Source organism: Rousettus aegyptiacus, unplaced genomic scaffold (genome assembly GCF_014176215.1).
Source record: "Rousettus aegyptiacus isolate mRouAeg1 unplaced genomic scaffold, mRouAeg1.p scaffold_m13_p_4, whole genome shotgun sequence".
NCBI lineage: Eukaryota > Metazoa > Chordata > Mammalia > Chiroptera > Pteropodidae > Rousettus > Rousettus aegyptiacus.
Window position 1 is genome coordinate 148,403,277 of NW_023416307.1, and position 23,505 is coordinate 148,426,781.

A 23,505-nucleotide genomic window follows, 5' to 3' on the forward strand; every position below is an offset into this window, starting at 1 on the left:
AGGCACTGATACTCAGTGAGGAGCAGGGAACCACCGACAGTGGAAAACGCCTCTTGTCGAGTCCTAGGACAAAGACTTAAATATATATAGTTCTGTGAGGTCAACCAGCCAGCCAGAGCCTGTGGACTCACTTGATATGTGTAGCCCTTGGAGGGCCTTGTACTAATGAGCCGAATTGCTTTCAGTTCTTGTACCGCGGTAGAGCCCAAGAGTACAGAGATTTTCTTCATCTCTCTGTGGTTTGTCAATTTGGACTCTGCTGAAGCATGAAAACAGCACTCGATGCTGGACTTCTCCCTCATCTGCCAGTGCCAAGAAAGTCCAAGTCGAAAAACTAGAATATGTGAGGCTCCTACTGAGGTAACAGTGATGGAAGAAATAGAAGAGAACTTTGACAATTCAGGAAATGATATTTCAGGAAATGAATTTTGAGTACAGAAGTAACTTCTAGAACTTAAAAAAAAAAAGAAATCCGTGGTTTCCAAATATAAAAATGCAGTAAACAAACGGAGGAAAAGGAGAATGAGAATGGTTTCTGCTGAGAACTGAATTAATGTTCTGAAAGAACAAATGGAAGAAATGTCTTATAATTCAGACCAGAAACACAGAGAAGGTAATTGGCCGGGACGGGGTGAGGACACCTGGGAGATCGAACATGCACATGATAGGAGTTCCAGAGAGAGAAAAAGCGATAGAAGAAATTTTTCTTGAGCTGAAAAAAAAAGCTCGAATGTGCAGATCGAAAGGGTTTCCCGAGTCTATAGCCGGATTAGTGAGGGCAAGCAGGGCATCACAGGCCTAGATATATGCAGTTGACTTTCTGAAATTTAGGTAGAAAGAGAAAACCCTACAAGCTAGCAGAACAAGTTATTTTCGAAGAAAAGAGAATTATACTAGTACCAGACTTCTTATCAGCAACACTGAAAGCCAGAAGACTACGGAAAAATGTTCATAGGCTACTGAGAGAAAAAAATTACAAACCAAAAATTCTTTGTGACCAAGATATCATTTATGCATTAAGGAAAGAGAAGTACATTTTCAGACATACAATGATTCAGAGAGGGGGCAATAAAAAAAAAAAAATCTGGGTGAGGTTGATATTCAGTTAGGATATAATTATAGAAAATGTAGAATAAACATGACTATTAGAAATAGAACTATAACAAGTAGCACGATTAGAAAATAGATCCTCCAAATTCACAGAGAGTGAAAGGGGAAGGAAGTAAACAGAAATGTGAACAAGCCATCAAAATTAAGGAAAGCGTAAAAGAACAAATAACCTAATAAATAGTAAACCTAATATAAAAGTAGACATAAAACCAAATTTAATGAACCTAATTCTCCTAACAAAAGACCAAAACTGTATCAGATTGGCTTGAAATATTCAGCCATATGTGTTGCCAAGAACATACCTGTATCAGATAGGAACGATTTTGGCCGTAGGTAAAAGAAAACTGACAAATAATAGCTTAAACAAATAGGGGATTATTTTTGTCACATAGAAACCCTGAGTTTGGCCGTTGCTGGGGTTAGTTTAGATGCCTGATGATACCATCAGGGCCCCAGCCTCTTTCTGTTCTTTCTTTCATCTTTCTGCTCTACTATCCTTAACATGTCTGTCTTCATCCTCATGCTTATTGTTTATTATCTCAAAGTCAGAAGCTTCAGATATCAAATCCACATTGAAGGGGAAAAGAGAAGGAAGAGTAGCAATAGCCATGGCTGTCCCCTTTTAAGGAAAGTAACCCCTTTTTACAGAAAACTCCAGGAGACTCCTGCTTGTGTCTTACTAGCCAGAACTTTGTCACATGGCTACGCGCTCCAGCCACGAGGGGGCCACAAAAGGGAAAACATTTAGACCAGCAAATCCCTGCCCTCAGGGAAATCGGAGCTCTTTTCACAAAGTAGGAACTAGGAAGGCCTGCTGAGCAGCTAGACCAGTCAGTGCGGGCTCAGTTATGCTGCGGTAACACCCCTCAAGCCTCAGAGGCTGGGAACAATGGAAGCTTAGTCTTCACTCCTCTGCGCGCAAGTTTGTCATGCGTTGCCTGTGCCTTCTGCTCTCCGGCAGCCCAGTAGAATCACAACGTGAGCCACATCTGTCATCGAAGTTTTTTTCTAGTAGCCTCCTTTAAAAATATTTTTAAGATAAATTAGTTCCGATAATATATTTTACTTAACCCAGTATGCCCAAAATATTATTTCAACATGTTAGCCAATAGAAAAAAAAATTATCAGTGGGATACAATTTATTCTTTTTATCTCACTCATTCTTCAGAATCTGATGTGTCTTTTACATTGATAGCACATCTTAATTTGGACTAACTGCGTGTCACATGCTCGGTGGCCACATGTGACTTAACAGCTATTGTTGTTGGATTGGATAACTCTATCTTATCCTCATTCGTGGACCTAGACTGAAGAAGACCCCATCTCTGCTTCCATGATTGTCACAGCAGGCAAACAGGGAATGCGGTAATCATACAGGTTCTTAAAGTTTTCACGCAGACGTAACATGTCTCGTTTCAACTTACATCTTATTGGCCAGAGCAGTTCACATGATTGAGCCTAACTGAAGAGGCACAGATGTGTAATCCCGCCATGTGCCCAGAAAGAAAATGGGAATACTTCGATGAGCTGTGCTAATGACTGTTACAGCAGGTGGCTAAGAGTTTCTGAGCCAGTATTCACACGCAGTGATTCTTAAAGGTGGAAAATAGATGAACAAAATGTACTAAGTAGGTCAAGTAAAAAGTGAAAGTGCAATATTAATATCAGACAAAATAGGGCCAAAGCATTAAACAGGAGAAAGAGGGACATTTTCTAATGCTAAAAGTTCTAATATATGAAGTGTATAATAGCCATAAACCTTTATATAGCTTTATATACAGCCAAACATATAGAAGAAAACCATTTCAATGGTTTAAAAAGCTATCTTCTAAAAAAAAACAGCAAATAACATGGAAAAATCACTGGCAGTTTCTGGCTAATGTAATAAGACAAGAAAATGAAACGATTGTCACAAATATGGAAAAGATACAAAAACTAGTTTTATTTGCAGGTAACATGATTGTTTACATAGAAAACCAAAATTAACTACAAAAAAAATTAAAATTATTAAAAGGTTTTGATATGGTGGTTCTTATTTATGGACAAATGTGCCATGTTTCTGGCTAGGAAGACTTGAAATTTATACACAAGAAAAAATATCTAAGAATAGCTGAGAAGTTTCTGGGAAAAAAAATAGTGAAAGATGACTTGCCTTAACAGATATTAAACCTTACTTTCCACTGGCATGGAAAAATGTTTTGGTGGAATTCGTATGGTGAGATTCTACTGAAAACCCTAACGCAGCCCCAGATTGTGATGGCTCCCCTCCGTGTGCCCTCCTCATACTCTCCCTCCCCCAATTTAAAAAAATCTTTGCTGTAGAAAATTGCTGTTAGTGAAGGAAATCTATAGTCTGTACCCTAGACCTGTAGAGAATTTAAAAAGTAGAAAATCACTATGGTCGTAGTAAAAGGTTTTTTTTGATAGCATCTGCCTCAATGAAATGACATAAGGAAATGGTATTGCACCCCGGGAAGGTGTCCTGTTGTATTTAGCTGTGTGTGTTAGAGAATAAAGTCCATTAAAGGCAGCTCCTCTGGCAGAGCTGAGCTCACCTGGACTCGCTGTCATTCATGGACCTCCTTCAGTTAACATTTATCAGAATGGTTTTTCAAAGGAAGGTCAGTTGCCCTGAGTAATGCCTCATTAACGAAACACTTGACAGTTTAGTCTGTGAAACCCCATAGAAAGAGCCTGTGTCACAGTGGAGCAGCTGCTTCCCAGAGCAGGACCCTCTGCCCTTTGCTCTCTGCTTGGCCGGGTCACCCGCATCGCAAAGCCCAGACCCATCCACTGTGGAAGCAGATTCCAGCTTGTCTCTACTGCTGCTGCCTCTGCTCTCCCTGCCTCCGGGGCCTCAGCAGGTGAGGAAGAGGGAAGGCTGTGAACTGAGGCAGCAGATGGTCTCTAGGTTTCCAGCTGCCTTGCATATTTACTTTGCCCTGGAGAAATGCTTCCACGGAGGTGGCCTGGAATGGCCGCCATTGCCACCCTCGCAGTGGCACCTCGGACCTTCAGGCCAGTTGCCCACAATAAAAGTGCCTGTAGCCCCCAGCCAGAAGCTAGGAAGAGTCAGCACCTAGGAGACACCAAGAACAGAGAGCAGGGAGGACTTCGAAGGGTGAAGACGATGTAAACGAGGCTGCTGGACACTGGCCAATACGTGCGTCCCCCATGTGCACACACACACACATGCACGTACACCTCTCGGGGAATTTTCTAGCGCAAACGTCTAGAGTAGCATCCTTGGTCACAGTCTGTGCTTTATCAAGCCCTTCAGATGTTCGTTATTATTATTCCTCACATCACTGGCGTGCTCATCGCACATGAAGGTACACCTGTTCGCAGTCTCCCACTGGCACAGCATCCTCAACTGGAGACGATTTTGCCCCCTAGGGAACAGCTGACAATGTCTGGAGACATTTTTGATTGTCAGCTACTGGGGGGTTCTACAGGCACCTAGTGGGTAGAGGCTACAGGTGCTCTTAAGCATCCCACAATGTCCAAGACAGCCCCCCACAACAAAGAGATATCGAGCCCGGAATCCTTAGAATCCTTAAAATAATTCCCTAAGTGTCCTGGAACGGGGAAGAGCCATCGAGATTATCTCAAGAGGAACGGTTGCTTTTCCACCGCAGAGGTGATGACTGGCGGCTGGAGACAGTCAAGTTGCTAAATGGTTCTCAGAGCTCAGAAAGGAGCCAGCCACCTGCCCTGTCCCCTATAGGCTTGGCCCCTTTCCATGAGGCCCCTGTCACCAGTGACCCCCTCAATAAAGATGGATTCACTTTTCACAGATGGCTCGGTGTGGGAGAGCGTGAAACGGTGCATCTCCTTATCAGAAACCATAATGTTATTCATCACCTCCCATCCCACCACCTAAAAAAGCAGCAGCAGCAGCACAGAAATGGGAAATGCTTAATGAAGACAAATTTGTTCTTTTCTTGGCATTTCTTAATGATGCTGAATGAAGTGTTGCCATCAAGCAGGTTTGGCATGGCAGGAATTTCAGGCTGCGGAATGGTCGAGGCCCTTCCTCGGCGCCTGAATTTTCTTCACATTTCCTGTGAATACAGGTTCTGCTCCCCTTAAAGAGAAAGCTGTCCCCGTATCTGTGGCCACAGGACATTTCTTGTACCTTGCCTTGTCCCCTCTCCCCAGTCCTGCCCTAGAAAAGGACCAAGAGTGACCAGGAGTTCCTGGTGATCTGGTGAAGTTGGCTTCCTTTCACTGCCTATTGTATAGACTTAAGGCTTAAGTCTTTTTAGGGAAAAACTTACTTAAAAGAAGAAACAAGCCAATTAGTAGAGGGATTCATGGATCAAAGTAAAGTATGGGTTTTCTTTTTTGTTTTTCAATGAAGGATTAAATTCCTGAGAGGAAGGGAGGCATTGTTCAAATAAACAAGTTGATTAATGAGCCTGAGGAACCTGGCCTGGTTTGTCAGGGGAGGGAGTATCTGGGAGGCAGAGTGGGGCCCAGGGCCCTAAGTGTGGAAGGTGTTTGGGTTCCTCCTGTTCATTAAATACCACCGAGGTACAGAGGATAGAGAAATCACGTGCCTCCTGTACTCAAGAGTGCTTTCAAATTTCTTTTCAGTATATAATCTACTTTTCTTCAAATCTGACAATGATTTTTTTTTTCTTTTTCCTCAGGGTGACCAGAGGCAGGTCATTCCCATACCAAGTGTATGTATATATTTATCCGATTTTATTTGAACATTCATAAAATCTTGTCGCTTTGGGCCTACTAATGTGAAAGATTTTATGTTCTTGTTTATGTTGAGTTTTTTCATGCGGTATAAACAGCTCTGCTCTGTCAAAAAGAAAAATGAAGCTGCATTTTAAACTGTGAGCAGGAAGTTCTGTGGAGTTCCCTTCTTCAGGAACAATGGGATAACTAGCAAATCCTCACATTCCTTCTCTCCAAAAGCTGAGACAGCGTGCCGCCCTCCCCCACCCCAGCACCCTAGCGCCACCCACCTCCACAGATTGGGGGCATAATTTTGCCCAGACATTAGTCTTTGTAGCAGGTTCTGTCCCGGTGGAACTGGGCTCACCAGGCCCAAATCCCCGGCAAGCAGACCATTTCTGACTTATTCAGCAACATCGCAGCTTGGCCACAGTTCTGACATCAGAAAATTGCCCCAGTTGAATTCCCTGATCTTGCAGGATCCTCCCCCATGCCCACAGGCTGGCTGTGCTGTAACTCTTCCCCGGCTGGGCATCCCGTGGGCCCCTGACTTCTGTCTTCAGCCCTGAAATTTGGAAGGATAGCTGTACCAGTGTTCAACCCCAGCACAGGCCTGGACCGGCCACCCCTCAACCATCCCGTGTCCCCAGCTGCTCCTTCTCTTCCTCCTGCTTTGCCAGCAGAGCCTTTTAGAACAGGAGACCAATGACTGACTCCAAAAAAAACCCTTGCTATTGGATGTCCATATCAAACAAGACCTTTCAGGCAGTCCTGTGATCTTAGAGAAGGATATGATTTTAATAGAAGATGTCCATAAATGGATATTTTAATCCATACAAATGCTTTTAGATTGTCTTATTCAAATCTGTTCTCTATTTTTTCCTTGGGCTTTTTTTCACATATTTTCTGGAAACATCCGCGAGTCATAGCAATCCTACATTGAAAGGAATGGATTCATTAGTACAGGTTGACTCTAAATTTGGTAGTGCACTTACAAATTGCCCCAAAAGTATTTATCTGATCATTTTATTTTTCTCAAAATTTTAACTTTCCATTGATTAACAGGGTGTGAGAGTTTGCAGGGTGATTCTGACTTTGCCAGCATGACTGGGATGCTGTTAAGCATCCTATAACATCCAAGATGCTCTCCATGGCAAAGAGTTATCAAGCCCAGAATGTCAGTAGTGATGGGGTTGAGAAACCCGAGTTCTTAGTGGGTTGGGCTTTGTTGGGAAAACCGATCAAAAAGATCGATCGGGCAGCATGCCTCCTTATCCAGTGTTTTAGTAGGATTAAGATCTGTTCATGTATTTTTCCTTGGACTTTTCCCCATATTATCAATTGATAATAGGAGGTCTCCTTTTAGCCTTTACCCAAAGTTGTTTCATATATTGTATTTTTGCAGCCAAGTTACCTGTATTAAACAGGTGACAGACAGGTGGCATCTCTCCCTCTACCTCTGATATTCTAATAGCACTGTTTTTTCTCAAAGTTAATTCACTGCTGCTGTCTGTAAAGTTAAATGCTGAATCAAGTGTTTGTCAGGGTAAACATTCTACTGAGGAAAATGAGCATTTTCCCACAAGTCTAGACTCATTCTAGAATCCCAGAATAAAATATCCAAAGGGAAAAAGATTCCTTGTGTAATTTAGCCCACCGCTAGATCAGGAAACTGCTGACTGCCTCCTGCATGTGAGACACTGGGTCGGGCCTTAAGACTCTGAAATACCTTGCAGAAAAACAAAGCCTCGCTACATTACCTTGCATCTTTTAATGATAAACTCCAGAAAAGCAGTTCTGCTGTTGGGCATGTGCGATCGCCACTGCCCGCTTTGCACCCAGGACTAAACCTAAGTCCATCTGAAAAGCAGCTCACCCCAGGGATTTGACCCTTGGGATCCCCTGCAAAATCTGCACCTCGCTGTCAAGGCTGCATGTCACATAAACACAGTAATGCTGTCCTTTCTGGACCACAGGGGTACCTTTCAGTGCTGGGAGCCCTTAAGAGCTTGGGGTGCCACACCACAGGACCAGAAACACAGGCTTGTGCTGAGCCTACAAACCAGGTTCCACAGACTCCTGAAAGCTTTTTCTAGGCCCTGAACCTGAAAGGGTCCCTTGAGCCTCGGGGCATACAGAGCAATTCCAGCTGGAGTCCCCCAGCTCTGCTTCTCCCCTCACCCCTCTTTTTTCATTCTCCTGCTGTTCTGTTTATATGTGCAGGTTTGGTCTTTGGATTTTTTTTACTTAAGCAATAATCTAACCTCATGCTTTGAAAAAAATGCTGAAAAATTCAAGCAGATAGAAAAATTCCTTTGTCCCAACATCCTAGACGAAACACTTTTAATATTTATTATACATCTTTCTAGAACTTTTCTTAACAAACAGAAGCATATTTACACAAATGAGGGTTTCGCAAAATTATTAATTTAGCTTTTAATAAGGTACCTTGGTCATCTTTTTAATATTAGTACACAGCATCTCCCTCATCGTCTTGCATGGAGGTGACAGCATTTACTTTTTGTTTCCCCTTCTGTGCTGTTACTGATACTTCTCAGGAGTATTTTTGTACATTCATGTTAATGGACTTGAGTGACAGTGTCCACGCGATCATTTCCTACTTGTGGAAATGCTAGATCAAAAGGTATACTTTACATTTTCCGTAGAGTAAAACCCAATTGTTCTCCAAGAGCCTAATTTACATTCCCATCAAGAGTGCACGGCATTGCCCATGTCCTTATCAGCCATTTTAATCTTTGCTCATCTGAAAGTAAAGAATGGTATTGATTTATTGCTTCGATTTGTATTTCTTTATAAATGAGTAAGAACATCTTTTCACGAATTTATCGCCCATATGTCTTTCTTCTTCCCTATTCATTTTTTATACTGTTATCTTTTTTACATTTCAAGGAAACTACGTCTTTCCCCCAAATTTATATCTTTTGGCCTTGTTTACGATCATTTTTGGTCACAGAAGTTTAATTTCATATAGGCAAATGTATTAATCTCCTCCTTTATGGCTTCTGAATTTTATGTCGTGCTTAGAAAGGTCTCCCCACTCTATGACTGACCCGTATTTTCTCCTAGCACTTTAATGGTTTTATCATTAGACTTAAGTCTTTGATCCATCTGGAATTTATGTTAGAGGAAGGTACGAAGTCATGTTCCAGCTTTATTTCCTGTTCCAAGTGGCAAATCAGTTGTCACAACACCACTTACTGAGTAATCCATCTTTTGCACACCTGTTGGAAATGACATCTTTATCTGGACTTGATGTTAAACGTTCCACTTAGTAACATTTGTCTCCAAACTGTGAGCTGGGGCTGTCCACACATCTTACTGGAAGCCTCATGGGCTCTCCGGTAAAAGCCAGGTATTGAAGGGTAAGGAAACCCTGCAGAGGACCAGCTGGAGGAGCCCCTGACATTTGGGTGGTCATGGCTGAAATGCATTGGCCCCAGTAAGGACTGCCACTAGGGCTGTGACCTGGCTCCTCTCACTGCTACACTCTCACTTGAATCACACAGCACACCAATGCTCACAACACGAGGGCGTTATGTAGCTGAGCCATGAAAATGCTGACAGGGATGGGAGATTTGTTTTGACAGTTATTTCTATGCTATTTCCTTAAGCCCTTTAACAAGCAGTAGTATACTTTTATCTAACAAACTTATGAAGAACATATAAGCAGAACAACTATTCTAGTTAAAGATGATCTAGAGTTTCCTTTGCCCACCTCCTGCTGTAAGCCCTGAGCTCTCTACCATGAACTCAGACTTGGGGAGCACAGTGTGCAGACTCAGCCTGAGAACTCTTTTAAGTACAAAAAAAAAAAATCTGAGGTACCAATAAGAGATACTTACTACATCTGTGAGATTTGCGAGAGTGTGTTGGGCGAGTAAAGAAATGAACTATAGAGTGAACTATTCATGGCTGCTGGTTTACTACTGAGGACAGGAAATTTCAGATCTACTCCCAGGAAAAGAACTTGAATGAATGCCCTTCCTAAACCTTAGAGGGCAAGCCATGTCCTGTCCTCATCCCTGCTCATCTCACGCGGTTTCTGTCCTGGATTTCCGCCTCCTCCATCCTGCTGGCCATGTGCTTTGGAGCAAGTGATTTTGCACAGAAAGGCTTTATATTAGGGGTGTTTCTCTTGTTTTTCAGCAGTTAATGATTCAAGCATCACCTGAACAGATCAATTGAAGTAACAAAGAACTATTACAATTCTATAGCATCCTTGCATGTTCCAAGGACATGGCTGTCCAGAAGAATTCTTACCAACAGCCTGAACAATTTGCATTAATCTAAAGCCAAACTCTCAGAGAAACTGTGCTCATTTAAGAAACAGGTTTAGGATTAATAGAACCTTCCTAGCCCATGGCCCCCTGCCTGGCCTTGTTCTCTGCGGCTCAAATGTTAAATCAATAGTTTAACAGCCTTCTCATTATTTTCTCTGACTAGTAGTGAGGCTTTTTACTTACTGTTAACTCACAGAATGCCTGTAAAGTGTGAGTTAAGTATGCTAAGAAAGTAATTTTTATTCTTGGGTTTAGAAAGTAACTGAGCCACTTTTGGCAGGTCTTTGATGTTTTCAGATATGCTAGGGGTAGAATTTCTAGATCCTTATTCACCAAGCTAGCAATTACATAAAGTTAAAATGTTATTTTAGCATATAAACACATAGAGAAAGGACCGGACAGACACACACCAAACTAAAAAGGGAGCTATCTGGGCAAAGGAATGAGGCGGGGGTGGGGGCATGGAAAAGGGAATAATTATGTTTCCATGTCTATCTTCTTTACAGTGAGAATGTGTTTTTATTACATAACCATATAATAAAAAGTTAAGTTTTATTCTAATCACAAGCATGCTTTCTGCTATGGTCTAAACAACAGAAACAACCCATTTCCTCTCTATTAAGTTCGTTGATAGAACTCATCATACCCTGCCTTTTTAAAGCACTTTGGATTTAAAAAAAAAAAAAAAAAAAAAAAACCCTTCTTGCAAGTTTAATTTTTTTTTAATAACCTGCTCGCTTGCTGGCTTGTAATGAAGGACACAGTTCTCCCTAGGACCTCAGATCCCATGCCCTGTGTATGAGGCACATCTCCTCCTAGTGCCGCAGGGTGAAAAAAGACCACCAGCTGAGCTTTAATTAGAGCCTAGGGAGTTGGAAGACCATAAAGGCGTTTTCTTCTGGATAGTGTTGGAGACGGTGAAACACCCACGCTCAGTAGAGAGCGCCCCTCTAGAATTAGAAATGCTCCTGTCTCCACCCATAGCCTCATCCTGGGGAAGTCCCTCCCTGCCTGCCAGGATGGTCATTGCTCTTGTAAATTTACCTAACCTGCTGACCGCCTCCTATTTATTATTGAATCAGCTAAAGTCCAAAATTAACTCTAGATCCTTGACAAATATTCATTCAGTTTAAACAAACAAACAAAAAAAAAGTAGGAAATAGCCATTTAAAAGGAATTGCTTCTTAATTTCATTTTTTCTTGTTTTATTTGATAAGCTAAATTATCCATTCTTCAGTGGCTATGGACAGAGGACAGATCGTTGCTTGTGTTTTGTTTTGCATTAAATATTGAACAGAGCTTGACCTTCTTCCAGGGCAAAAAATTAGCTAGTTAACATTGGGCACCAAACATGCCACCAAGTAAACTAAAGTACTCTAAATCATTTCTAGAACGAGGCAAAGCCCACAGATATACATACTCTAAATCAAGAATGAGGTCGTCTGGAGATATCTAGCATTAGATATCTCTTAACTCTTTATAACCTCTTAATCACAAGATTAGCGTCAGCTGCTACAAAGAGATATAAATAAATTTTCTGGTTGACACACAGCATGTGAATTAATGTATAACCTCCAGAGACAGAGACGGGTCAAATGCCACATTTGCTCATTATTCTCCCACAGTGGGACAGGCACAAGGCAGGGTACTCGACCCAGACCAGTTTTATTTCTGTGTCATATTGGAGGTCACTTCGGATTCCATTTGCTGGCTCATCTAGAGTTCTCTTCAAATTTTTGAATACTTAAGTCAATTTTAAAAAAATATCCTGTGGTTTCAATATAGCCCTAAAATATATGTATGGACCACAGTGAATTTCAGACAAAATATGACCCAGGAAATGGGCCTGCATAGTCAGAGTTGCTGTTATAATTAGACATTCATTTTTTATGTGGTCCATTGTAGTAATAACAGTGGCCACCATATGTGTCAGGCAGAATGCGAAGCATTTTACTGCAGTTATAGCTGATAACTTTGTAAGGTCGGTATTAATTATCCCAACTTACAGCCAAGAAAGAGAAAGAGCTGATACTCAAACCCAGGTTTGTCTGGTTCTAAAGCTTAGGTCCTCATAGTAGCCATTCAGACAATGGCACAGTATATGGTAAAACTTCCAGTGCAATCTACTTATTTCTATTAATTTTAATAAAATTCCAGGATGTGCTTGACCAAGCATTTAAATGTTTGGTTTCCTTTTTAACCTCATTGACATAATATATATAATACAGTAATAAAGGGATTGTGTTGTCTTTTACATCAAGGTAATAATAATGATTTTTTTCTCTCTCTCTCTAGCCACCAGCTAAATACCTCCTTCCAGAGGTGACGGTGCTTGACTATGGAAAGAAATGTGTGGTCATTGATTTAGATGAAACCTTGGTGCACAGTTCATTTAAGGTACATCAACATGAAAAAAAAAAAAAAACAATCAGTGCTCTCTGTGGTTTGGTCACAGTCATATTGAGAAAGGATGAAAGCTTGCAGTTGTTAATATAGGGCCTCACCATTCATGAAGAAATCCCAATAACCGTTGCATATTAACTCAGGTGAACGTTAACTCAAGTAGTTGAATATTAACCACTAGTTTTTTTTTTTTTTGGGGGGAGGGGTGGGGAGCACTGGGCAGCCAATATCACTGAGACCTCATTTTTTTCTTATGAGATGTGAGCTTTCCAACACCCTCAGCCCCCACAGAAATACCTTTCAGGCGGCACAGGGAAAAGCCAGTGTGCCAGTGCCCCCAGGACGCTAGTGAGTGAGTGTCCAGGTAACCAGCGTGCCTTACCTTTTATTGGGAGGGGCAGGGGAGGCCCTGTCAAAGCAACCCGCTCTCCTGGAAGTTTTCCCAGACCAGTTTTTGAAAGATGTCCAACACCGAAGACCTCCAGAGTTATGGCCTTTATTATGATTGGCCATTTTCGTGGCAAGAGGTTTCCGGGGATTTCAGAAGCTCCGTAGCTCTATAGCTAAATGGGTCTCTACCTGTGGCTTCCCTCCCGAAGTGTGCGGGGCTGCAGTGACGTCGGAGGGAGCATCAGACAGTCTGACTCCTGTCACCGTCCTCGCTCTCCCTCTCCCACCAGAATAACAGCACAAGGTACAAATTACCAAAGGGCCTCTCTGTGCCAGCAGCCACGGCTGCATTATTAAGACATGAGTTAATTAACAAATTGATTAAAAGAGGCAAATATGAAAAAGTTTGGAAATAGGGAATCGGCGCACTGGACGGCAGAAGCAGGTCCTCGTCCTATTTGCCTTGGGACGGTTCTGGCTATGGACCGCTCTGTTATCACAGGCCAGTTGGACCACGTCCCTCTCTCCACCCCCAGCCCAGCTCCCCTTACTTCACCGAGAGGCTCAAAAGGCAGCATCCACGATGGGGTGTCTCACGTGAACTACAGTCATTCTTGATGGTTGTATGGGAAGTGGATGAGCCATCAAATTTGCCTGAAGACCTTAATGCCAGAGACATCCTTCCCTGTGCCTGCTTCGCACTACACAGAGGCCCTCCTCGAGAACACAAGGCCAGGTGGTTGTCTTCGAGTCCTTTGAGAGAGTGGAGGAGGGGCCATGTTTACCTGTCTGGCCACCGGGGCGTGTAGGTACCACCTCATTCCTCAATACCGAGGGCCCTTCCAGAATCAGGCCAGAGCCTTGTGCCCCAGCTCAGATCTGGACAGCGTTGGAAGCCTTTCTTCCCCCCTCAGCAAGTTGCTCAGGATTTTTCCTAGTCCCTTGGGAGGGAAACCCTGTAGAGCAGAGGTCAGGTGCCATCACAGCGTAGACAGCTCCCTCCAAGCAGCTCTAGGAGTGTGGGCAATGCTGGCCAGACCACACAGGGTAACAGAAGGTTCCTGACTCCACAGGCGAGGCCTTGGCACTCCAAGGCCTGCTCACTGATGGGACCAGCTGATGTGAACGGCATCTTGTCATTTCTTCTCTTCCTGACTTGCCTACATATGCAAGCAGAATATACTTTATTGTCTGGCTTTTAATATTCTGGGCACTTCGAAGCCCTTGGAGAATCTGAAAGGTATGACCCTTTCTCCTTGAAAATAGACAGCGGTGCAGCATACAGGCTCACAGGCCCTGGTTAAGAGCCCTGGCTTTGACGTGCATGGCGTCCCTCAACCAACACGTGACAGGAGAGCAAGGACCAGCCCTTGCTCTGGGCTGGGGAATGGTTTTTCCCTTTTCATAAACTATGGGATAGGATTTCACAATTTAATGCCTTGTGAGTTTCTTCCTTCGGTCTTTCCTTTTGGTTTCTTAGCATGATTCTGTATTTTAATTCTGAAGTTATAAAATACCGAAATCATCCTTTGCCTTCCAACCATAGAAGTGAATAAACTGTTATCCTAAGCTTCGGGGGGTTCTACTGAGTGTTTTAATGGTTCTACAATCTAGTATTTTCCACATTTTTCAGTTTCTGTATGAAAGAAGAATGTGTGTTTATAGTGATTCTGTACCCGGCAGCCCTGCCCAGTGGCCAGCATACACGCTCTCCTTGCCTCCATCTCTCTCCTACTTGTCCCAAGAGTCTGCAGCCTGGTGATTCTCCTGAGTCCATTCATTTGAATAGTTGGTCGAATTCCATTTAGAACTATATCTCAGTCCATCACGGAGAAAATTCAAGACTCATACTTGAATTTTAAATGCCATTAGTATTGTCAGCATTATTTTAAATATCCAGCAGCTTGTGAGTGGCTGCGTATTGTGTTTCTTAGAGCAGAGCAGTCTGGGGTGGCCTAAAGTCATTGATGCTCAGGACTGGATGGAGCCATGGGCACTCACGAGACCCATTACCGTAGCCACAGAAAAGAGGAGAAACCGAGATGGGAAGAACCTGCCCAAGGTTATGGGTCTGTGGCCCCCGACTTCACCTCACAAGTCCTTGGCCCTGCTTTGTGTCCATGTGCTGAGCATCCCCTGCTAAGCAGCCCATCACAGGGCAGCTCACACTTGTGGGTTCAGTATAAATTATTTTCCTCAAGGAGCACTGTCCCCTGGACCTGGTAAGCTCCTGGTAGCCAACATGGTTCCCCATCATCCCGGTAGGGCTTTAGGCCAGAGATGGAGTTTCTGAGAAGCCCCCATTCCCTAGCCAGGCCGTCCCACCCTTTGTCTCTGAGGCAAGGCAGGTGCTTAAAGAGGTTGGACCAAGACACTGAAAATATAACAATATTCAGAACAGAAAATAATGTGCTTTCCTGCTTGTGCTTATTTTAAGGAACCAAGGCATGCTTCAACATCCTTCTCCTGAAATGTTTTTTCCAATAATAAAAACATTGGTACAGGCAAGCTTTTTTCCTGCTAAAGTTTCCGATTTTATTTTGTTCTTTCAGACATATTAATTATAGTTTCTTTTCTCTCCAGCCTATTAGTAATGCTGATTTTATTGTTCCGGTTGAAATCGATGGAACTATACATCAGGTAAGAAAGCAAAGTTAATTTGAGTTTCAGTTAGCATTTTTTGGTAATTACATTTGTTATGAACTTTACTTCTAAATTCCTGTTTCAGTAATAATCTTATTACTGAATCAAAAGGAAGCAAACTTTGTAAAATAAATATAACAGTTTTCTGCTTTTTTTTTCACTCAGATGAATTTATTTTATACTGAGTTTATAAGGGAAACTGTAATCTATTTGTAAGTATTAGATGTGTTTGCAAGTTCAAATAGTTCTTTGATTTGATGCAGACTTTTAGAAATGTCCACATACCCCACTGGTCCTGCTCGATGGTCTAATTAACTTCCTCATGTAATTGCTTTCGGCCACTCGCTTAGCAGGCAGCGGGAAAATGCCACAATGCACCCACTTATGGTGGCTTTTCAGGAACAGATGTCCATTTCCAATGCCAGCCATTCCAGCCTGATCTTGTCTCTCCTGCATCATGTTCTCCAGTGAATCTTTAGCAAAACCCCAACCCAAAGAGAAAGGGAGAAAGGTGGACAATTTGGGTTCAGCAGGCAGCTTTGAATAAAGATCCCCTAGTCAGTGGGTGTCCCTCTTTGTTCTGATTTTTTATTTTCCCTGAACCCTCATGAAGCTCCTCCGGGAATGACTTCATTTATGAATGTATCGGAAATGTTGTAGGAAAACTAGCCTTGGAGGCTGAAGAGTTGGGAGGTTTATAGGGATGACCTGACCACCTTCCCGTCAACCCCACCATCTTCAAGTGACCATCTCTGGATTCATGTGTTCATATCCAGGAAGGGAACTCTCTTGGTGCTGGATCCCTAACAGGATGCCTTTCCCTAACGATATCAGTAGTCTCTTTGGCCCTTGAGTGTATGTAGGGGGTCAGAAGAGGCAAGGCCTTGGAAATCAGTTGGTCCAGGCACATCATTGTCCAGATGGGAAACAGACTCCGCCAGAGAAAGCATTGGTTCAAGGTCATACAATGCAAGGAATTAAAATGAGACTTCCAGTCTCCTGCCCCTTGCCCAGGGCTCTTTTCCTGATAGTCCGGTCCCTCCCTTTCCGTGCCAGGTTGTCCTGCCAGGAAGCCCTCCCTGGGAAAGGCAGCTTTGGCCTTAGCATCTCCTCACTTCATGCTTTTAAAAGCCATCAGGGAACCGAAACAGCGGGCACTTGGGCATTTAACATTTGCAAAAACATCAACTGAATTAACTTGGTATCTGAGAAGCAGTTAAGCTTCTGCATTTATTACAAAGTAATGAGACAAAGGAGAGGCTGCCCCACTGGTATGGCAAAATTAGGAGAGAAATTAATACCTCGTGACTGTGAGCACGACCCTCGGGGCCTGACCTGCTATGGCCAAACCATGTTCGAAGGACCCAACCCAGCTCCCCCAGCCTCCCTCCAGACTGTTCTATGATTAGCTTGGCAATAGATACCCCAGGGCACCAGGGCTGGGATCAAAACCTCTCTCCTGAGGGAATGAAGCCACAGGCGCCAAGTGGAGGACCAAGGCCCTGGCGAAGGCCGTGGCCTCGTTCAAGTAATCCAGGATAGGCTGTGCAGGTCCCAATGGGCCTATTCTTGGTTACTTGCACGGGGACGCGGGCCTGGACGCCGGCATCCGGGCCCAGGACCTTCCTCTCTGCCAGAGGCACCAACAGCAGAGTTTCCAAGTCAATCTCCCGCCCTTCACATGTAGGAAAGCTTGCTTTCCAAGCAGTATTCCCAGGGAGACTGAGGACCCCAGGCCATATCCATTGCCTGGCACCAAGAGTCTCGTGGGCAAAGTAGACGCCTGGAGCTACTGCAGCCACAGGCCCTGCCCTCAACCCCCACACTGCCTCCCAGCTCCTCAGAGCCCCGTTGGCACGCGCCCCCCACCCCCGCCAGGCCATTCTGCTCCTCTGGCCCTTCACTGTACCCTCAGCCATAGGCCCGTCCTCGCTCCAAGGTCAGTCAGCCACAAGCTTCCCACCAAGTCCTGGCTCTGTGTAGAATCCCCCCGCCAGCAGCACCTCCTCTGTAGGATAGAGCCCCATTTCCCCCTCATACTCCTGCAGTGGGAAATCCAGCCTGTTCCATCTCCGATTCACGGCCCCACGCATGTCACCCCAGCCTGCCTGTCACACTTCATCTTCAACCGCTACTTCTATCCCCCATCTCCCCTCTTTTATCACTGCCTCTGAAGGGCCAGTCATGGAGGGCTCTGGCCATTCTGTAGCACCCCAGGTATTCAGGCCAGGTGACGTACTTATACTGTTTCCTCTGCCTGGAAGCTCACTTGTCCTTATCAGCCTGGTGAACTCCTATTCATCCTCCAAGGTCCAAGACCAGTGTTACCTTCTGTGATTCCTTCCCCCTGAAAAAGGGAATTCATGGTCCTTGATTTATCCTTCTGCTGTAACTCTCATTATGCATGTTTATTTTGATATATTTTCATGTATGTCTGCTCTAGACTGTGAGCTCTTCAAGGGCAAGGCCTATGTTTTGTTCATCTCTATAGCTACTTCAGGCTGAGCACAGATTTGGGGCTCGGTGTATGTGAAACGAATTGGATTTTAACAAGTTTGATTTATTTTAGGGAAGTAGCTAATTTCAAATGGAATTTTTTTTTTCAAGTTTTAATTAGTTTTTCCCTCCTACCTCCTTCACCAGCTTTGCCTTCTCTCCCATCTCCCTCGTTTCCTAACATTTGTTCAGGGTCCCCAGGCAGGAGCGCAGAGCTCTGCCACGCTAGGAGAAGCTACTCTCTGCCCACCTCCGCTTGGAAGGCCCTCCCGATGCCTCTGGGGTCTGGGACTAGACCGGCTTCACATCCCCTGCAGCGTTGGTTTCTGTACCAAGCCCAGGCAGAGCAGCCTTTGTGGCGCCTCGTAGACAGCTTCCCAAGCCAACAAGGAGGGCACTTCTTGCCGCTTTGCAAGGCCTGTTCTTCCTCCCCAGGCCTTCCTAGCAAGGGAGGTATTCCGGTCAGAAGAGAAAGTGGCAGCAGAGCAATCCCAGACCTGCGGGCCAGGCCTAGACCTCCAAAAGGACACCCCCCGGACCATGGCCTTTGTCCACACAGTGCCTGACCCAAAGCATGTGCTGAGAAACACGTGTGAAGTAAATGAATCGTTTCTCAAAAACAGGGTACATCCCTTTCTACTCACTGGTTCTCAAAATCCTCAGGAACCTCAGTACTATGGTCAGCTTCCCTTTCTCCCTTGGGAGGAACATCTGTACCAAACGCAGAGCCGGTGCCCATTCTGAAGACTGGATCTGGCCTAAAGTGCCACATCTGCCTACATAGCCCGTCATCCAATCTGGGTCTTCATTACCACACATAGACCCTGGGGGCCCGAGGCAGGAACCATTTTGGGAATTCTTCCGACGCTGACGTTTGGGCCCCCACCATCCCCAGCAGCCGCTATGACTGATCGGCTTCCTGTTTCCTGCCGTTGCAGGTGTATGTGCTGAAGCGGCCACATGTGGACGAGTTCCTGCAGAGGATGGGGCAGCTCTTCGAGTGTGTGCTCTTCACTGCCAGCTTGGCCAAGGTGAGTCCCGCTCCCAGCCCTGAGCTCTCGGCCCCAAACAGCCTCTCCGCCCCTACCCCCTGTCTGTCAAACAGCCCTTTGTTAAGGTGGAGGAAGCTGTTTCTATGGCGACACATTCCCACCCCAGATGGGATGGATGCAGGCCATGTGCGCAGCGCCAGCCTGAAAGGCTTCTGGGTTACCATGGTTACAGAGAGCGCTTGGAACAGATGCTCCATGAAGTTGAAGTTGCTTGATGCAGCCACCTGAAGCTGGTTGTGTCCACAGAGCAGGAAATCAGAAATGTGTTCAGTGTAACCGAGAAAGGCATCTCATCTATTCATTGGCAACCAAATGCTAGAAGCTCAGGCCTCTGTGCCCCGGGTTAGCGTGCACGGGTCCAGGGGGAGAGACAGTGTGAGAGAGTCACACGTGCCTGGGCCGAATGAGAGTTCTCACTGCCCTAATGAGCCCTGTGATCTCAGGCAACTTACTTTCTATCTCTGGCCTGTTTCTTCTCTAAATTGGGGATAAATTCATCTATCTCGTGGGCCTTACTCTTGCATACTAAAAAGGAAAATAATGTGGAAGTCTTTTGGATGAATGGTACCAAGACTAATTGTATCACAGTGTCAATGGCTCTTCTGACAGTGCTCGGGGGTGCTGAGGAGCCTGAAGTGATAACCAAAGAAATAATGAGCAGGAAGATTGTGCTGGTGTCGGTGGATTGAGAGTTGTTTTTTCTTTGGCAAAATTGAAAACACTCTCCCTTGGCGTTGTCCCCAGCCCTGGCTTAAACATCCTTGTTTGGTCTCTTAGCCGGGACTGCTCCCACCTGCCCCTCCATCTGTCTCGAGCCCTTCTCCACGGCTCCTCCAGCTTGGCTCGGCCAGACCAGCTCCCCAGTGCAGCCTTCCAGTCTCTTTTCCTCCCTGATGCACAGGTTCTGCTGACAGGTGCACACTCCCCAGGTCTTGGCTCAGCTCCCATTGGTGCAGTGGACCTCCTGGCCCACCGCACAGGGGCCCACAGGAACTCTAAGCTGACCGTCAGACCCCTTCTGCATCCTCCTCTTAGTTTCCTTCATTCACTCATTCACCCGACAGGCATTTACTTAGTACCTACTGTGTATCAAGCACTGTACTAGGCACTGGAGATATATACAGCAGAGAACAAAAGAGACAGAGTCCCTGCCCTTGTGAAGCTTACGTTCCCCACATTCATGTCTGAGGCCAGGAGCGCCTAGGCTTAGGCACTGCCCGGAAAGATGTAATGCCACCACCAGTGTTAACGATTATGAGGAAATTAATCATCTTTCCATCTAGAACCAGCCCCCCATAACCCACCCACGTGGTACGTGGCTGTCCTCACCAGCAGGAAACCACAGTGCTCTGAGCTCTCACCCTACTTGGTCAACAGGAAATACAGCCTGCTCCTGGACTCTGCCTGGCGCGGGATGTCTCCGGAGAGAGGAAGACGGCCGTGGCCTCAGAGCAGCTGCTTATAGCACTGTAGCCCCGCGGGCATCTGCTCTGCGCTCAGGGGTTGCCGTGCAGTCCTCTTCTGGGTTTCCCAACACCACCAACCTCAGTTGCTTCCTGCCCCCCAGGCAGAGTCACTGGGTCCCCGGTGACACCTGGCTGTGCCCCTCACTGTTGCCTTGGTGCCGAGGCCTTACCTCACATCAGGCTTAGAAGTGCTCCTCATTTGCCTCCAGCTCCAGCCACTCAATCCGACCCCTTTATCTCTATCCAGTTCAGCCTGCTTTGGAGAAAACTCCCCAGGCTATGGGAGACGGCCAAGCTGGATGAACCCCAAATGTAAGCTGGGCTCAGACTCCCTCCCATAAACTCCGGAGCTCCAAGTAAATGCAAGTGGGTGCCCGGGCCCCATCCTGAGACAGACAGTCAGGAGCTGGTCTGGCCCAGTTGCTCAGAGCACCTCTAGGGGGCAGTGTGGCCATATGCCCCACAAGCCAGATTCCAAGTCAATGCATTCATTCACTGTTGAAACTAGTATTTCCTGAGCCCCTGCCGTGAGGTAGACACTCTGCAAGGTGCTAGGGATGTCATGGTGAACACAATAGGCAAGGCCTGGGCCCAAACAAGTGCAGAGAAAATAAAGTGCTCTCTTGTGGTGATAAGCTCTGTGAAGGAAATTACTGTGAGGTCATAGAGCAGTACCCAGAAAGGAAGGGGCAGGAGGACTCTAGATGGGTGGTAGGGGGAAGCCAAGACCTGAAATGAGACAGGAGAGGTTTGTGCAGAGAGCGGGCAAGACATTATTCCATGCAGAAGTAACACTGGTGCAGAGGTTCTAACCAAGTTCAACACCAGCATGGCTCAAGCCGCACTGAGATGATTTGAGATGGAGCTGAGAGGGTCAAGAAATTTCTCAGCCGCAGCCACGCAGGATACGGCTGTGAAGGGTGTGGGCCATATTCCAGGTGAACGGGCTGGAAAGGAGGCCCAAGGGGAAGAGAAGACTCTGGAGGCTCAGGCAGCCACCCTAGGCCAGAGATGACAGAGGCCTGGATTAGGGCGGTGACTAGTATAGAGAGATTCAGGTGAATTCAAGATATTTTGGGAGATGGAACTGACAAGTATTTTTGATGGCTTGGATATGAGAAGTGAGAAAAATGGAAGAATCCGGGGTGTCTTACACACATAAAGAGGAAAATAACCAGGATCCTGAAACATCCGATGATTTAAATCCCTTTTTAGTAAAGCTGCATCTTGCCGCAGTAGGTCAGGGTTTCCAGGCCCTTCCAGGCGCCCGGCCTTCATTGTGACACCTGCTTTCCAGTACGCAGACCCTGTGGCTGACCTGCTGGACCGCTGGGGCGTGTTCCGAGCCCGGCTCTTCAGAGAATCGTGTGTTTTCCACCGTGGGAACTACGTGAAAGACCTGAGTCGCCTTGGACGGGAGCTGAGCAAAGTGATCATCGTCGACAATTCTCCTGCCTCGTACATCTTCCACCCTGAGAATGCAGTAAGTAGCTCTCCCACCTCCACCTCACCCCACTGCCCCCCCCCCAAAAAAAAAAGAACGCGGAGCTCCTCCGCCTGAGCCCTGTCTTGCTGGGCAGCCAGCACTTTGGCACCTTCATGCCCCCATGCAAAGTTTCCTGGCCTTGTCCTTGTGAAATCCCAACTTGCCACTCAGCAGCAGCTGCCTGACCTTGACCAAGTTCTTTCACCTCACTGAGCCTCAGTTGCCCCATCTGTCAAGTGGGGATCGTAGGACTCCTGATCTCATAGGATTATCAGAGTCAGTATGGCAGAATGTGGAAAGTGCTTGGAACAGTGCTTACGCTGGGCAAGTGCCCAACCAGCCTGTAACCTTCTCCTTAACATTTTTAATGTTATTACTGAGAAGGGTTCTTCTGTCTGTCATTAACTGCCTGGAGCTGGCTGCTGCCTTGGACTTCGGGACCCCTAAAGACTCTGGAGGACTGGGCAACCTCTTCAACAGAAGTATTCCTGAAACAGAAATGGACAAAACACTTCTGTAAGGTCTTTAGATAAGGCTGGCAGGCTTTACCCCCCTTGTAATGATATTTTAAAAGTATGCAATGGGAACATTTCCTACACAAAACTCCCCAGAGCATGGCAGCCTTTTGTGTCTACTCACTGGGTGCAGTATGGCTCTCAGAGCAAGGTAGAGATGGCCTCTGACCTCCCACCCTACGTCTGCAGGGGAAGAGGGATCGGTCAGGCCCACTGCTGACTGCTGACCCCTCAGCAGTGGCCACCACACCAGGCCCTAAGCCCAGGCAGCTTTCCCTGGAGAGGAGGCTTCCTCCGACACAAGGTCCTTCCCTGGAGTCCAGAACTAGATTGCTCCACTAAAAGTAGAAATTAATTCAAACTAGATTCAGTGAGTTAATTGGTCATTATTTTAATAAACCTTCAAAATTTATTATCTTTAAATATGTTCGCTTTACTGAGTTAAATTCAACATAATACATTTTATAATGTGGCTCTAACAGATAAGAATTGCTTTATAATACAATCACAATTTCATTATCACATCTCACAAAACTAACAGTGTCTTACTATTATCTAATATCCAGACTGTATTCATATTTTCTCTGTTATCTTGAAATATCATCTTATGTTTGGATTGATTTCATCAGAATCCAAACAAGGTCCATAGATTGCTTTAGTTAATATGTCTTTTAATTTTTTTAATGACCTTAACACTTCTCCTTCCTCTCTCCCTTTTTCTTCCATGCCTTTTGTTTGTTGAAGAAATTCTTGTTATTTGTCTTGTAGAAATTTCCTACATTCTCGATTTGCTTAGTTGCAGCTTCATGTTTTTAATATGATTTTCTAGCCATTTAATATGTTTTTCTAGCCACTATATTTTCTTTAAACAAGTAGTTAGATTGCTACTCCCTGAGAAGATTCAGGTTCAATTTTTTTTTTTTTTTTTTTTAAGAATACGTTATAGGTTGT

At 45.2% G+C, this 23,505-nt stretch overlaps 1 protein-coding gene across 5 annotated transcripts in view; it reads left to right on the forward strand.

Annotated features, from left to right (window-relative positions):
• The window catches only part of CTDSPL (CTD small phosphatase like), a 108,671-nt gene that overhangs the window by 79,509 nt on the left and 5,657 nt on the right, over nt 1-23,505 (forward strand). For 3 of the 5 annotated variants that reach the window (XM_016123939.2, XM_036219885.1, XM_036219886.1), the window contains exons 3-7: nt 5,766-5,798; nt 12,399-12,500; nt 15,480-15,536; nt 18,974-19,066; nt 21,851-22,036. In XM_016123939.2, coding sequence (XP_015979425.1) covers nt 5,766-5,798; nt 12,399-12,500; nt 15,480-15,536; nt 18,974-19,066; nt 21,851-22,036 — 471 coding nt within the window. The remainder of the gene's footprint in view (nt 1-5,765; nt 5,799-12,398; nt 12,501-15,479; nt 15,537-18,973; nt 19,067-21,850; nt 22,037-23,505) is intronic. The other 2 variants (XM_036219888.1, XM_036219887.1) reach the window with 1 other exon arrangement.